The following is a 17668-nucleotide window of genomic DNA, read 5'->3' on the forward strand; positions in this document are numbered from 1 at the left end:
GCCTGGTCGCATCTTAGATGAATTTAACTAACACTCGGAGAATGCAAATATTTACTAAAATGCCAAAATGAATTATACCCTCCAAGAAGGTAACATTGCCCATAAACACACAGAAAGATGGGTAATACCACTGGCCATGTGGAAATGCAGCTCTAAGCTGGGATGAGCGAGGACGGCTGAGGCACAAGGATCATAAGTTCAAGGCCAGTCTGAGCTACAAACCCACACTGTGACACCATTTCCCACCCACTGAAATGGCGGGATAGAGAAGACGGCCAATGCCAAGTTCTGGCAAGGGATGGAGAGAGTCACACCATGTCTCCCCAGCAGATGCGGAAGTCGATCAGCAAAGATACCACAGGACTCAGGAAAACTGCACACAAGTCCAAGAACATCCACGTCGGCCTTATCCACAGTAGACAAGGGAAGAGACAGGCCAAGAGTTAATGAATAGGTAAGTAACCACACAGAATATTACCCAGGAGTCAGCAAGAATGACCATCGAGAACGTGATGTGGACCAGAAAAAAACGAAAACAAAGACTTGTTGAAGTAGGATGTTGAAATATCAAAAATCCACAGAGACAGGAATCAGACTATAGTTCCACGCTGGGATCAGAGTGGGGACGCTTGTGTATCTGGGGTGATAAGGCTGTCCTGGGATGTAGGCAGGATGTACTGGCCCATAAATGGGGCTCTAAACATGTGGGCCTATGGCCTTTGCTCTGTCCCAGGGTTGGCTGAGCTGCTAGGCTTCCTTCAGCACCATGGACAGAACCCTCCTCGGGCTCCTCCATTGGAAACCCAGTACCAACTGTGTGCACTGTTCTGGGAGGCTGTGGAATCTTGAAGAGGTGGGGCCTTGCTGGAGGAAGTGGGTCACTGGTGTGATAAGTCAATCCCACTTCCCGTCTGCAGACACCATGTTCCCCTGGCAGCCTTAGGTTCTTACCACCATACCTCCACCACGACAGACTGCTAGCTACAACCAGGCTTTCCTCTCTGGAGCAATGGGGAAAGGGAAAGTGACTTGACTCCATGTTGTATAAGCACGGGAGCTTCCAGGAGGACAGCTCTAAGGCGCTGGAAGCGAGTGGACATTTCCTTCCTGAAAAGGTTGACAGCCATCAGGTGCGTGAGCAAACTCACCTGCCGAGGTCCTCACGCCGAGGACCTTCTGGATGGTGACACAGAACCCCTAGGAAACGAATGGGAGGAGAGAGAGCCCCGACCTGCTCCACACCCTGCCATGCTGTCTGCAGCCCTGGGTCCAGCTGGGCCTGCAGTACATTCTAGCAGGGGGAGATATCCAGGTGCCATTTTGCTTGAGCTAACTGCCCTGGGATTCTGTCCTGGAAACCATGTCCTGTCTACATCATTGACTGCACTCTACAGAGATGGGAGAAATCCCAAGTTGTCAGTTATACCTTAAAATCCCCGAGAAACATGGATTCCAGAGCTCAGTTACACAACATACACGCAGACGTAAGGGACAACAAGGGACAGAGGCAGAGATCAGAGTGGCAGAGCCACAGGCCATGGAACCTTGGAACCCAGCAGGGACAAGAGGCTCTGCCCTGGCCCGTGGAGAAGAACCCACAGGGCTCCACCCACTGCAGCCTCTAGAACCCCACCCAGCCTGTCCCTGCTGCTATGACTGCCCAGGGTGTGGCACTTTGCCACCTTTCAGCAGGATGGAGGGGGGGTTCCCAGAAGAGTCAGTGTGGCTGGAGCCATGGTGTGTGGGAGGACCTCAGAACCCCTCTGCTCTGTCAGCTGTCACAGCAAAGTCTACCATCAGTCTCACAAAGAGCAACGGGTGAGCCAGGCCTGGCCGTGGACACCCGGCATCCCAGAGACTCGGAGGCTGCAGCAAGAGGCTCTGGTACATGTGAAACCCAGGTCACGTGAGCCACCTGATAGAGCTGCAAATTCCCTGTGAAAGGCTCAGGTAGGGGACAGCCTGCTGTGTATAGAACAGGCTGCCACAGACACTGAGACTCTGTACTTGTTCAGGGAACAGGGGCACAGGAGCAGAGGCCAGAATAATAATAAGTCACTCAGTCCACTGGGGTCAGCCTGACCCTGGGACGTCCGCACTGCACACCACGGACATGTCAGCTGGCATGTGGCCCTGGTCCCCACTTGCCATCACACAGAGAGGAAAGCAAGGTCCAGGAGTTCGGATCCCTGCTGAGGTCACAGACACTTGGAGCCACTCACTTAGCACTTTTGAGAGACAAGTGGTAAAGAGGGATTCAGTGGGAAGGACAGGCTGGATGTGGAGGAGACACTGCAATGTCACCAAATCCTAGGACAGGCCAGGAAGGTCTCATGGAGTCCCATCCCAGGGGGTCTTTTAAACAACAACAAGTTCATGTGGCAAAAGGAGAATGTCGTGGGCCCAGGTCCCACAGCTCCACCTGCTCAGGACTGCAGGACTCTCAGGTCCAGCGAGCCTCAGGACACGGGAAACTCCAGCTGAATCCCTTGTCTTCTGGTGCCCGTGAATCCAGGTGACAGCTGCTTGAGACTGCACAGAGATCCTAGACTACCATGTGACCAGCATTTCCATAGGCAGGGCGTGTGACACCTGTCCTAACTGTGGCTTCCAACAACGGGATCTGTCTGTTTGCACCAAGGTGACAGCTCTCGGGGTGGGGACCAGGAGGTGGTACTGGCATGGGCAGAGGCTGCCCACATTCTGAGAATTACCACAGAAGGTGCCAGACACAGCCCAAGGCCACGATCTCTCAGATCCCTGAGACAGAACTGAGGTTTTGAATAAAGCCAGATCCCTGGATAATATACTCCAGCTCTTTGTCTCTAGTGTCCCCTCCTCAGCTGCTCTTGTGTCTAGTCACTTCCCAGGATGCTAAAACCCTACCCACCCTGTCCAGTTGCAAGTGGCAAGGCCAAGCCCAAGCAGATGGGTGGGCCTTTGCCTGCCAGATGTGTTACCGGCCTCCCATCGGGGGCAGGAGTCCAGTCCTAGACCAGGAAGTTATACTGTGGGTCAGCACAGCCGGTGGGAGAGAGGGGACTTGAACATTCTCAGGAGGTGCTCAAACAGACAGGTCTGTGGCCAGAATAGCAAACGTGTACGTACACCTCCTATGGCCACAAACTACAACAAACAAACAAAACTACACCTGATGTGCCAAGCTACAGAAGAGCTGAAATCAGGCAGTGGCCTGTGTTGGCCCCGTCCAGATTGGCTCCAGGAAAATCCTCTCCCTTAACTTCCCCAGCAACTAGAAGTTGTTTCCATTTCTTAGCTCCTGGCCTCTTTTTTGTCTTTGTACTTCACAGCTCCAACCTCTGCCTTCACTGCCTGCCTCACATGAAGACCCTGTGACAAAACAGGGCCACCTGGGGGGGATAATCACCCTCTCCCACACCCTCATCGACATCTCCACAGCCCTTTTGTCAACAGAGGTGACACAGCTGCAGGTTCTGGGCTCAAGATGCGGCACACCTCAGGGGCCTCGTTCAGCTTCCTGGGGCACAGCCACAAACCTAGGAGCCCATTACCTCCTCCTGGGGGGGGCGGGGGGGGCTGCATCCACGGTGGGCTCACAGCATGTGCCTCCCAGTAGATCATAAGGCTACAGGGGAGAATGGTACAGAAACAGAAGGGGTAGGTGGATGGCCTCTGCAGCCTCCGTCCACGACTGCAAGATCAGAAATGCCCGGAACACTCTAACAGAGGAAGGGCTCCAGCAACGTGGAACACCCACATCTCAGATGGTGAGGAAACGTGCACACCAGGCTGCGCCAGTGTGGAGACTCCTGGACAAGGGAGAAGGGATAGGCTCAGAGCAGCAGACACAGCGCCTTGCAAAGCAAGTTATGAAAGGGTGTCACGCATACAGCAGTCCCCTTGGGGCAGGTAGCACTGAGTTCTCAGGTTCCGATCCTCAGCCCCATCTATAGAATTAGTTATTCCAGGTGCCTGTGAGAAGGTGACAATAACTATTAGTGACAGGACAGCCACTCTACTGAGTCAAATAGGGTCACATGAAGGCAACAACCCAGTGGGTGGCTCACAGGTGGGTATCATACCTGGTAGAGATATGCCGGACAAGGATAAGTCACAGAATGAGTGACGGCCTGGGGAGGATGGAGGGGGGCCGTGCCAGACGCCACTGCGCACCTCATGATGGCGCACAGCGGAAAAACCTATGGGTGCACGAGGGAGCCAGTCCCAAAGTGTGTGTGTGTGTGTGGGGGGGGACTCATGAATTATTTACTTATGGAATTTTCCTCAAGACACTTCCAGGCAGACCACAGCTGACCACAGGAAAATGTATGGATAAGGAGGACCATAGCATTCACACACAGTGTGGGGGTGGGGGGAGGGAAGGCTTAGCCCATGATGGCTCATGGTGACTTCATATGGATCTGAGGGTTGGACACTCTCCTGAGCAGGCCTCTTCCCAAGTGCACACACCCACCCCCTTCCCACTCCAGAAGCAGTACTGCATTTAAAGACTCACATTTTATCTCTTGCTTATGTGCATGTGTAAATGCACCTGTGTGCATGCAGGGCCCGTGGAGACCAGAGGAGGGTGTCTGATCCCCTCGAGCTGGAGTTGTAGGTGGTTGTGAGCCGCCAAATGCGGCTGCTGGCAACTGAGCTCGGGTCCCCTTATCCTCTGAGCATCTCTCCAGCCCCAGCTCTCCATCTAAAGGGTACTTCAAGGTGCCAGCTCTTCCTCATCCCAAGAGAGGTCTCTAAGGGGGATCCCCAAGGGGCCTATGCCATCCTTCAGAGCTACTCCCCAGCCGTCACCAAGATGGCCTGGAATGTCTGCCAAGGACGCCATGGGCAGTTTCTAATTACACCCTACTGGATGAGGCCTGGCCTGCAGGTTCAGAATGAAGCCACCTATGAGACCCTCACCAGCCATCAGGAATCAGCTTCTTAGATGCTCTGTCATCTCCATGGTAACAGTGATGATCCCGGGATGAACCCGCTCTGCTCTGTCGTGGTAGCATAGCCCTTTGGTGGCTCTTGCCAGACCCAAGGCTCTGCCAATCATTTGCCACCTCTTCAATACTGGCCTCTGGTTCCCTCTTGGTCCCCACGTTCTAAGCCCATTGGAAGGATGTAGAAGTCACAGACTCAGGCTTATAGCCTGGGTGGTGGCTTGCCTTCTAGATGGCCCTGCCCTGCCTCCCGACCTCCAGCAGGAGACACCAAGAGTCAGCATTCAGAACAGTACTGAGGCAATGAAGATGAGCCAACTATAGACCTGGCCTCACACCATGGGCTCCATCCTCTCGGAGGGACCTTTGCTTAGAGAGCAGCCTGCCCTGGCCTTCCGGCAGTGACAGTAGAGCTGAGAACAGGTCCCTGCTATTCTCAAGGTCAGAGTCTAAGAAGCTGGTTCCTGGTGACTGGTGAGGGTCTGGTGCCTCCTGTCTTTCTTGTCAGCCACACTCGGGCCAGACCCCACAACTCGGCCTGTGCCAGTAATCTAGGACTGCCCAGGAGGAGATGAAGGGGCCTGGCGTACCTGTAATATGCTATACATTGTGGGTCCCACACTACGTGAAGGTCACCTGGGAAGGGCATACCCATCAACTGGACTCTTTCTCAAAAGACTCTGAAATCCCAACTGTGTAAACTCAGAATTGGGGCCCATCTCATCTTATGGCCATGCCACCAATAAGGTAACAGGACTGGGGCCTCTCTGTGACCTTAGCTATGCAGAAAACAAGTTTGGGCCCAGGCAGCCAATGGGGGTAATGGGTGTTCTTCAGGGCTTCAACAGACTAGGTAGGAGTATGTGTGCATGTGTGTGTGTGTGTCCAGGTACACAACAATACATACATCTTTTCCCTGTCTCCTCCCACCTGTCCCTTTGCTTGTTAGGGAGAACAACGGAGGTACCAGAGGGGACAGGTACAGTGACTGGCTGGCCAGGACTTGAGGGGCTGGTGACTCACTCAGAGCTCCCAGGCTGAGCCCAACTTCTCTAAGTCCTTCTTGTACTCTTAGCCCCACCCCTGGGATTTCCCGACACATGCAGACCACTGTGTTCCAACCCCTGTACAGCTCTGCAAGCTCTCACTCTGGGGAAGGCAGGCCAGGGGCAGGCACTGGGAACAGTATGGCTCTTCTGTCGTAGATGAGGGAACTGAGGCTCAGAGAGAAACACCAACCACAGGGGCTCTCTCCCCAAATACACCTAGGTCCAACACCACCTCCCCGTTCCAGGGAGACAGCATCACCCAGTGTTGCATGGCATCCATACAGAAACTGCCTTGGGCCCCACGTTCCCATTCCTAACACTGGGGATCTGGCTGCATGAGACATCAGGTCTGTGGAAGATCTCCCATGCGTCTCAGATGCTCTTTATTCAAGAACTCATCTGGAGCCAAGCGTGATAGTGCATGCCTTCAGTCCCAGCACTCAGAGGCAGAGACAGGCAGAGCTCTCTGCCTTTAGCTCCAGCCTGGTTTACATAGTGAATTCCAAGGAAGCCAGGGCTACCGAGGCCTTGTTTCAAAAAAAGAAAAAATAAAAGAATCCACCTGGTACCCGTCAGGGCTATCGCCAGTGTCCCCAGCCTCTGAACTGTCCCATATCCACCAGGGTCCCTAAATACAAAGCAGACAGCAAAAGGAAGCCACTGGATATTTGTTCATTGGATGCTCTGGATGTAGGTGCACATATCAGCTTTCAGCCAGCACCACAGTCTTCGGGCTGTCACTTCCCACCTTTCTGTATGAAGTAGTATGTTTACAACAAAACACATTTCAGGTCGCTAAAATCCCAGGTGAACAGCCACACCCATCACTAACTGGGGTTGTTGGGGTGGGGTTAAGACAGAGCAGTGTCTGGCCTCAGCACTGAGGTAGAAATTCTGCCCTTCTTTCCATCTCTTAAAGAATTCTTATGTTCCCCTCTAGACCACAGCCACTACAGAGGACAGGTGTGTCTTGCTGCCAGACCTCAGCTGACACCTGTGCTCTGTACCGTGATCCAAGTTTTCCAGACCCAGCAAACCTTCAATTGCTACAGTCCAAAGGCTGAGTGGGAGCTTTCTGGATGCTCAGTCTGTGCCGGAGATGTTTTCCAGATGGACACATATCCCCTGAGGCCACTGGATCAGGAGACGGAGGCCTGTACAGTAAGTGGCTGCCAGCCCCCAGGCTCTCAAGCTGGGAATGACAGAGACTTCCGGCTTCTAACACCACCTGAGGCCTTCTGTAGCTGAAGACGGAGACAAACATCTACCTCTAATGTCCTGACAACAAAGCAAGCAAGATCTGTACCACCAGAGTTCACTCTGGGGAGCTAACACATTTATTATGCTTCCTTTCAGAGCCTGGGTGGGGTTACTGAGAGGAACGTGGGTGCTTTCCCCCAAAGGCCAACCCCAGCACAGGTGCTGGCTTCCACATGACTGTGCAGATGGAATCCCTGCTCCTGATCGTTCCTCATCTATATACTCTAGTCCCGCCCCCAAGCTGAGAGGCCATGTGCAATTAGGGCAAAAGAGCAGGCCGCTGTTTGGCATGGGGTGGGGGTGACTACTCAGATGAGGGTCCCATGACCCTCCTACTAAGGGAAGGTCAGCAATCAACAAGCCCGATACATCATTTGCAAGCAGACACCGGTGATCTGGTAACGATGATGGCAGTTTGTCTCAGATGATAACCCTGGGCATCACCTTCGAAAAGCCATCCTAAGAGGCACATCACTGGGCTGGAGAGATGGCTTAGCAGTTAAGAGCACTGACTGTTCTTCCAGGGGTCCTGAGTTCAACTCCCAGCAACCACGTGGTGACTCACAACCATCTCTAATGGGATCTGATGTCTTCTAGTGTATCTGAAGAGAACGACAGTGTGCTCACATGCATAAATACTTATTTTTTAAAAGGAGGTGCATCAGAGCAGAGCCTAGGGGTGCCAGTACCAGCTCTGGGCTTCATACCGGGCAGCATCCTCAAGTTTGAGGCTGTGGTTCCTGGGCTCCCCAGTCTGCAGCCTCTCAGACTAGCTGAGCAGCCCAGGCTCCTACACTGGCCTGTGGTTTTCAGGGAACCACCCTGGAGCACTTTCTTCAGCCCTGGGGCTTGCACACTGCACTGACACAAACACACAGAAAGAACACCACACAATGCTCACCCACAGCCACCGTGATACCCATTCCCTGGGGCCTGATAGTCCACCTGAGCCATAAGTTTAATGCCCCATAGGCAGAGTGAGGCAGCGATTGGCTCAAAATGCCAAGCCTCATGTGAACCCCTTAGCTGCTCTGCTCCCTTGGAAGAGGTGTCTCCTGAGGGTCCATGAGGGACCTCAGTCATAGATCTGGGGTACTGAGGTACCTTCCAGCCTTCTTCTGAATCCCTGAAACAGTGTCTCATATACTAGATCAGCCTTCTCTCTCTATCGGTGGTATACAGGAACGAAACATACTTAAGACACATAGAGACAAGAGGCATCCCCTCCCTGTCTTCAGCCTCCTGACTCCCTCCTGCCCTGTTTTAGAGGAAGCTGCAGGTCCCCAAGCTCCCCGCCCCCACCCCATGACCACCTTCTGAGGACCTCCAAGGAACGCCAAGACCCTGTTGGGGAACCGGATAGAGGAACAGCGGGCAAGCCTCACACTGGGCACAATACGAACGGGCAGAGCAGGTCGTGAACCAAAATTCAGGTTCTGCAAGACACCCCACCCAACCCTACCTGGACGCAGCGATCTCGGCTTTCTGCTTGGCGATGGTGGCCGCCCTCTCAGCTGCCTCCACGGCCCGGTCCACCTTCTCCCGGATCTTGCTGGCACGCAGCGGGATGAGATTCTTGCGTTTGCCGCTCACGAGCACGTTCTGCTTGTACTTCCCCTCCTCCTTGGTGCCGTCGGGGAAAGTCATGCACCCGTACCCGTGCCGGCGGTTGCTGACCCACTCGCCCTCATACTTAAGCCCGTCTGAGCGCTGGCTCACACCGAAGCCTGAGCGTTTGTCGTTCTTCCATTCACCCACGTAGGTCTCGGTGGTAGTGGCGTCGATGTCGTCCTCAATGACCGCCAGCTCAGCCTCGGCCTCGCCCAGGCTGATGGTGGAGTGGATGTCGCTGGCCGTGGAGCTCACGGTGCTCATCCCGGCCTCGCTGCGGAAGGAGCTCTGCTTGCTGCGCTGGCTGGCCAGGCTGCTCTTGGACTCAGACTTGCGCAGCTTCAGGCCGCTCAGCAGCGAGCGCCGGAACAGTCCCTTCTTCTTGCTCTTGAGGATCTCCGAGTCACTGTGGGCCACCAGCACGAAGCCACCACGGGACACGGCCGGACTGCCGGCCACTGCTGGGGAGGCGTCCGGGTGCAGTGCCGCCCCGTTGGTGTGCTCGCTGCGCAGGGAGTTGATGGAGGTCCTCAGGGGCGAGCGGATGACTGCGGCCATGCCATAAGGGACACTCTGCCGCACACCATAGCCCTGGCGCATGCCACCAACCCATTGGCCCTGGTACGTTCCTGGGGAGACAAAGAAAAGAGGGGTGAGCTCCTGAAGAGGGATGTCGGTGGCAGGTGTGTGGAAGATCCACACTCACCTGCCCCTCTCAGAAACTCTCTTTGAAAATGAAACCCAGGAGGGTTTACCTGGGCACAGAGGCAGAAGTGCCACAGTGAGGCCACTCACTGACCTCACTGACATATGTTCAAAGGGACTGCCTCCCATGGCTGGATTCTGAGACTGAGCTGGGGTCTGATACAGAGAGGTAGAGTCCAGTGTGACTCTAGGGAACCTTCAGAGAGAGGGGTAACAGAGGAAGGAAACATGGCTTGCAGAAGGCTGGGGGCTATGAGACTGTTAAGGGCAGAGGTTCACCTTGGGGAGAGCAAGGTACCTGCTGCTGCTGCTGTTGAAGGTGTCCCAGAAGGTTTGCCAGCAGTGGGGACAGCCCAGAAGAGCATCAGGTGCATGAACAACGGACATTAAAATTACCTGAAGCTGGGCAGTGGTGGCGCACGCCTTTAATCCCAGCACTTGGGAGGCCGAGGCAGGCGGACTTCTGAGTTCGAGGCCAGCCTGGTCTACAAAGTGAGTTCCAGGACAGCCTAGGCTACACAGAGAAACTCTGTCTCGAAAAACCAAAAAAATTAAAAAAATATTATCTGACCACAAGTAGTACACTGTAGAACTTGGGAGTCCAGAAACTTACGCCCCGTACACTGCACTGTCCACAGAGGTCCAAAATAACCCTGTGTTAACCATCATCAGCCTTGTGAGAAAGCCATGATGTGGAAAATCAGACAAGAAGGAGGAGGATGTCAGTGTACCAGGACACAGCCTCGACACCACAGAAAAGCAGCCAGCTCACTTTCCCCCTCAGTTCCATGTAGGGGTGAAGCCCTAGGGACTGGGACAGGAATGCATAGCTTGTGCCTCTCATTGGGGGGCATACTTCCATTCTGGGTGATGGAGATGTTCTTTCTAGTATAGTATAGATGGTAACATGTTCAATACCACCGAAAATCATGGTAAAAAGTGCCATGATACAATGGCCCTTGGAGGCTGAGGCAGAAGGATCACCTGAGCCCAGAAAACTGGAGCTAACCTGGGCAACACAGTCAAACAGGAAAAAGCGGTTAAAACTGTAATGTAAAAAATGTGCAAACTGTATGCATGCGCGTGTGGATATCTGTGGGTGTGTGCAGGTATGCACACCTGTGCAGAAGTGAGTTGGTGATGGCTGTTTTCCTCCACACCTGTTCTCCACTTTGTTAAGATCTAATTTTCACTTTCATTTTATGTATGTTTCCCTGCATCTACAACTGTGCACCACATGCATGCAATGCCTTCAGAAGCCAGAAGAGGGCAGCAGGTCCCCCAGAATTGGAGTTACAGGAGGTTGTGAGCCACCTGGTGGGGGTGATGGGAACTGAAGTTGGATCCTTTGGAAGAACAGAATTCACTCTTAACCACTCTCTCCAGACATTCTTCTTTTTTTATTTATTTATTTTTTTATTATTTTTTTTTTTTGGTTTTTCGAGACAGGGTTTCTCTGTATAGCCCTGGCTGTCCTGGAACTCACTTTGTAGACCAGGCTGGCCTCGAACTCAGAAATCCGCCTGCCTCTGCCTCCCGAGTGCTGGGATTAAAGGCGTGCGCCACCACACCCGGCTCTTTTTTTATTTTTTAAAATTTATTTATTTTTCAGACAAGGGTCTCTCACTAAACCCGGAGCTCACCAATTCAGAAGACTGATTAGCCAGCAAGCACCAGGGACCCTTCTGTCTCCACCCCTCAGTGCTGAGATTATAACAAGCACCATACACCTTGCTTTGTACATGGGTACTGGGGTTGGCCTTAGGTCCTCACGCTTGTGTGGCAGGCACTGTACTGTCTGAGTCATCTCCTCAGCCCCAAGACGTTATAAAGGCACTAAAACCAGCAAGGAGACATTCAGAACCCCGCCTCCACCTCTCTCAGATATCAGTCTATGACTGAAGGCAAGTTTCTGGACCCCTTCAGCTTCCCTATCTGCAGAACTGGCCAGTTGTCCTCATGGTGTAGACCTAGTCTGGATCCAGCAGAAGAGCTAGCTCGTCACACTGGGAAGTGACCTTCCAGTCTGCTGCAGTGGATGTGTTAAGGGGTAAGAGCACCCGATTGCTCTTCCGAAGGTCAGGAGTTCAAATCCCAGCAACCACATGGTGGCTCACAACCATCCGTAACAAGATCTGACTCCCTCTTCTGGAGTGTCTGAAGACAGCTACAGTGTACTTACATATAATAAATAAATAAATCTAAAAAAAAAAAAAAAAAAAGACACAGCAGCCCAGGATCTTTCTTCTCAGATGTGAAATGTCTGGGAGTTCACAGCAGCTGCCTCCTCTACCCCCCTACTCTTCCCTACCCCGACCCCACTCCTTACTCTGTCACCTGGCCCCCTTCCTCATTTACAGACCTCAGAGATAAACACAATCCACTGGCAGGTATGAGGCACATAGTGCCACCTAGGGTCCACACCCTGTCATTACTCCCATATACCTTCTCTGGAAAGCCAGTGGTCCTGGCTTCTGTATCACAGAGTGTCTCCTTCATCAAACTGCACCCAGCCAGCTCCTCCAGGTCAATGCAGCTCACGTCTCTCCCCAGCCACACACAAGCCATTTGGACCAACCAACCACACGCTGCACTGACCCAGAATAGTACCAGATCCCTGAATACCCAGGCACCAACACCACACTGCAGGCACCTAGCTCTCTATTGATGTGTGGCTCTTGGCAGAGGACGGATGTGCATAAAGTACCCATCTGCTGAGAGCTTTGGGCAAATCTGCTTAGAGCTGTGGCTTCCTTGGTAAAGCATAACTGGTGGCTTATAGCCCAGTCCAGTGACAGAACACATGCTTAGCACATATGAAGGTCTGGGATCCATCCCCAGTATTACGCAGAAAGAAAAAAATCAGGCGTGACGGCTCGTGCCTGCAGTCCCAGTCCTTGGAGGCTGAGGCAGGAGGATGATCACACTTTTGAGGCCAACTTAGCTGTAAAGTAAGACTCGATCACGATCACGAGACAAACAGAAGAGAAAGAAAGGAAAGAAAACTCGCACGCCACACACAGGGTGGGGTCACAGAGGAGAGGCAGGGTGCAGAGGATTCTACAGAGAGAGCATCATGGAATCCACTTCACCTGGAGGCAAGACGGTTATAATGTATCCTCAAAGCCAGCTGGGGGCTGGGAGCCTACAGGGAAAGCAGCTGTCCCAGGATCCAGCACTTTAAGCCATTACTACAAAGGGTGGAAGACATTGGTCTGAGGCTGGGGTAGGCACCCCCTCAGGAGTGGAGGAGCCCGAGGACCAGGCTATGTGAACATCCCTCCTGCAGTCAACCCTGCAAGGGCCTGCAACCTGGTCTGTAGCATCCTCATCCATTTGGGACAGGAAGCCTGCTGCCCTGCAGCCCTCTGCCCGCAGTGGGATGCTCTAGGCTGCCGGGAAGACCGGGATGTGAGCTGTCTTGGCCAGCTTGTGTGTGGCACCGAGGGCTCAAGCTGTGATTTGTCGGCTTCAGCCAAGAAGTGATTTTCCCAACCTTTCCGGGTTGGGGGAAAACAGTGAGTCTGTGCCTCTCAGAGTAAAGAAGACACCAGGGCACTGTCACAGTGGGGGGTGGTGCCAGGCAGGCCTCTCAAGTGGCCACAGTGGCCACAGCAGTGTTGTCCCTGAGGATGGATTCCAGACGAGAAATGCAATACTCCGGGGCCCCGACTCTGACCACGGAGTCAGGATTTCAGAGGAGACGGGTGATTCCTACCACCGGAAGAGCATCCCAGTGTCTAGGGACGTAGGCAGAACAGGAAGCTTCTTTGAGCCTAGCATAACACATTCGGTTACACCATGTTCTAGAACCTTCTTTCCTTTGCAGTAGACCTCTTTCCACTATTAATAAAGGTTGTATAACAGTCTGCTGCATGGATGTCTTCTATCACAGAAATCACCACCAGGTCTGACCTACGTCATTTTTTGGTTTACTTCATATTATTTATTTTTGGTGCTAAGGACCAAATCTAGGGCCTTGCACATACCAAGCACATGATACACACTGAATTAAACCATCAGCCTATTTGGCTGATTACATACACATACACATACACACACACATATATATGTATATGTATATATATACACACACACATTTTTATATACACACACATATATGTATATACATACACACATATATATGTATATATATATACATATAATATATATACATACACACACATATATATACATACATATGTGTGTGTATATATGTACATACACACATATCTATATACATACATACACACACATATAATGGCTGATATTCGTACATAATACCAAACTTTGTCCTTAGGACATACATCCCTAGAACTAAACTACTCTGCCACAAAGAAGGTTATCACAAGGTCCTTGGAAAGTTTTCCTCAGAAAAAGCTATGAGAATGACCACACCCTCCTGTATCCGCCAGCCATGAAGTGGCATTCTATAGCCTGTGTGACTCTGGAGAGCTACGGCTGCTGGCGTTAACTATGGATTGAATCACATTCAGACCTCAGAGAAGTCTGAACCCTGAACCTTCCAACCCAGGACAGAACGGTGTGGATACGCACACTTTAAGAACACGATTAAGTTGGAAAAGAAGTAAGCAAGACAGTGAATGGGGCAGGAACCAAAGCCCCAAGATGAAGTTCCAGGAAAACACAAAAGGAAGAGATCAAATGCAGAGATGACCGTTCTCCCAGAGCATGAAGGGTCTGGGCTTCCTGAGGACCCACATCCCTGCATGGTGAAGGGGAGGTCATGGCAGCAGAGAGCTTCCAGAAAGACACAGAAGCAGAGCATACAAGATACACTGTGCCTGGCCGGGTGGTGTCAGCACACACCTTTAACTCAAGTGCTTGGATAGCAGAGTGGATCTCTGAGTTCAAGGACAGCCTGGTCTAAATAAGTTGTTCTAGGACAGCCAAGGCTATACAGAGAAATCCTGCTTTGAAAACAAGACAAAGGATACATTGTCCAACAGACAGAAGACACAAGTCCAGGATACACTGTCCAACAGACAGAAGGACAAAAGACTACAACTGCAGAGTTTCTCTGGTGTGAAACTATGTCCCCACATGGCACAAATTCTGAACAAAAATCACTTTCTATTTTCATTAAATACCAACATGCCCATCAAGTGATCAAGCCACAGAAATCTGATCTTCTGGGCATCCTTTCTCAGAGAGCTACTGCAGAAGGGGGATCCACGAAAACGAGGGAGGAACCTAAGGAGGAGGCAGACACAGTGATCAAACGGGAACCCTAGCGGGATGCTCCAGGATGACTGGGAGCAGGGACCAACCTGTGAACAGGCTTGGATGTGTGTGGTTATACACGAAGACTCTGAGGTTTGGGGAAGAAGCTGTGTTGAGAGCTTTTCTTATTGGTCATCTGAAGGGTCGGGGGAAACCGACCAATGATTTAAATAAAATAATGCAATTAAAACAGAGTCGATTGCTCGGTCAGACTGTGCATGGGAAATGTACAATGGGGAACATTGCTTGGCTCAGCAGTAATGAAGTTTCCAGTTGCAAGGATGGAAGAGACTGAGTGTGGATTCAGCTTTTAAGCTGTGCTATAATGCTGGGATGGCCAGGGATGGGGAGAGGAGAGGAGGAGTGGGAGGGGAAAGGAGGTGGGAAGAGAAGGGCAGGGCAGAGTCTGAAGCTCTCTTCTGAGGTAGGATGTTGAAGATTTGACACCAACCACATACTTAGAAAGACAGAGGTCAACCTCTGAAGGAATGTGGTGTCTAGCTGAGGACTGTGGCATACCTGGGTGTCACGGCTTGCCTGAACTCATGGCACTGTCCTGGGTCAGTTCTTACAGTCTTCATAAGCTGGGGTACATGCCATCTCAGAAGGGATTAGGGACAGGAAGAGCAGGGAAGGCTGGCCCGAGGAAAAGGGAGCACCAGGGAAGAGTCAGACAGCATATGGAGGGAGCAGGAAGGGGGCCGGTTTGAAGGACACGTGCCTCGTGCCTGCATAAGAAGCCCTGAGTCAGGAGGAGGGTCCAGGGCAAAACTGGAGCCCAGTGGAGCCTCGAACACAAGCCCAACTTCACCCCCATGCTGCCTGAATGAGAGGTCCCACAAACAGCATGGGGGAAGTGTGCTTGAGAAATCACCTGTGTGGCCCACTTCAGCCTGGGGAGGACATGCCTGAGGTGCAGTTAGCCATATGAATGACAGGCTACACCCTGGTGGCCACGGTGGCACTTTTTTCCTCACTGACTACTGCACTGGAGTGGCATGGAGATGCTTTTCATTGTCCTAGTACAATTACTAACAGGATTTTCACAGAAGTTTCAGGTTTAGAGAAGTACAGTGTGTCCCCATGGAGGTCCCCAGAGTCTCTATGTGTCCCCGTGGAGGTCCCCAGGGTCTCTATGTGTCCCCATGGAGGTTTCAGAGGTCTCTGTGTGTCCCCATGGAGGTTTCAGGGGTCTCTGTGTGTGTCCCCATGGAGGTTTCAGGGGTCTCTGCGTGTCCCTGTGGGGGACCCCAGAGCTCCAGGTGCCCCTGCATCCTTTTCAGTCTTCCTCAGTTTCCCTCTCTCTGATGGGATGCGGGCAGCTCAGAACCTCAGGGATGGAGCCCTGGCCCTCAGTGGCCTTGTCTATGCTCACTCTGTGCCTGGCAGGCTGTGACACTCAGCACCCAGGATCCAGGGACTCTCAGTGGGCAGCTGGCATGGCTCGAGGGCTGGGCTGCAGGGCATGGAGGGATGACAGAAGGGGGAAGCTCAGCACTCACTCTGGGTTTCCTTACCGCATGCTTGGTAACCCAGCACCTCACAACTTCCAAACATAGGGAGTCCTGATGAGGGCTCGGCTTCCAGAACCCTCATAGAAGTTGAGCAAGATGCGACTGGTGAGACTCCTCTAATAGTTCAACCTCAAGTCACCCTGTGATGAGCCACGGTCTGGATTGGGGCCAGGTGTTAAAGGTCAGATCCATAGCAGGGAGCTATAGGGAAAGGGCAGACTCTTTAAGGCCTGGGACGTGTGCCCTTGAAGACTTTAATAGGTTCTATGGCTGCCTCTTCTCCACATTGTCCTCTGTAAGGCAAATGGTGTTCCCCACCATGGTATGCTGCCCCCCCCCCCACAAACCCAAACACACGGTGGCCAATCAGAGACAGGAATCCCCAAGGCTTCTCTCTATATATACTTGAGTAACCTCAGCTGTTCAGGAAGTAAACCACCACACCTGATGACCTAACCCACGAGAAAAGAAAGCCCAATGCATACACGTCTTGTACCTGAACGTTCGCTGTGCATGTTCATAACAATGATGCCCACAACAGACCAAAGATAAAAACAACCCAAGTATCCACCACTGAAGGACAAAGATGGTGAGGTCTATCTTGGTAACAAAATATTACTCAGATGTGAAACAAAACAACAATCTGACACCTGCTACCACATGGATGAGCCCTGGACACATGGAAGTTAAGTGACAGAAACCAGCTGCTTAAAAGCCACCCCAGCTTGGGCACATCCACAAGACAGAGAGAGGATGGCTGCCAGGGCCGAGACTGAATCACAGAGGGTTCGGTGAAGGACTGTTAGCTACAAAGTTTCTTCCTGAGATGGTACAACTGCTGGACTATTGCCTGTGCTGATGGCTTATGACTCTGAGAACATTCTAGAAACCACTAAACTGAAGAACACTTTAAATAAATGTACTGTGTACCATGTAAATTTTATGTGGATAAAACTGAGGGGTTTGTTTTTTTGTTTTTTTAGATTCCTTCATGCATATGGGAGTCTTACCTGCATGTACTTATGTGCACCATGTGTGTACCTGGTGCCCATGGAAACCAGAGAAGAAGGATGTCAGAGCCTCTGGCACTGGAGTTACAAATGGTCATGAGCTGCAGGGTGGGTGCTGGGAACCGAATCTGGATTCTCTGCGAGAGCAAGCGCTTTTAACCATCGAGCCATCTCTCCAGCCCCAAACTTAGTTTTTTGTTTGTTTTGCTTTCAAGCTGTGGGTCAGGGAAAACTTGTTCCATCTGCAGCCAGAAGGATGCTGGGCCTCGAGTGGGCTTCACCGAGTTTGAGGAATCAGCAACAGCCTTCTTTTGCCCTGACCATGGGTGGAGGGGTCCTGCCCC

At 52.1% G+C, this 17668-nt stretch overlaps 1 protein-coding gene across 1 annotated transcript in view; it reads right to left on the minus strand.

The window, feature by feature from the left end:
- The window catches only part of Jph3 (junctophilin 3), a 60866-nt gene that overhangs the window by 28836 nt on the left and 14362 nt on the right, over positions 1 to 17668 (minus strand). The window contains exon 2 of the mRNA XM_021170767.3: positions 8703 to 9480. Coding sequence (XP_021026426.1) covers positions 8703 to 9480 — 778 coding nt within the window. The remainder of the gene's footprint in view (positions 1 to 8702; positions 9481 to 17668) is intronic.

This window comes from Mus caroli, unplaced genomic scaffold (genome assembly GCF_978045245.1).
Source record: "Mus caroli unplaced genomic scaffold, Mus_caroli_1 scaffold_10, whole genome shotgun sequence".
Classification (NCBI taxonomy): domain Eukaryota; kingdom Metazoa; phylum Chordata; class Mammalia; order Rodentia; family Muridae; genus Mus; species Mus caroli.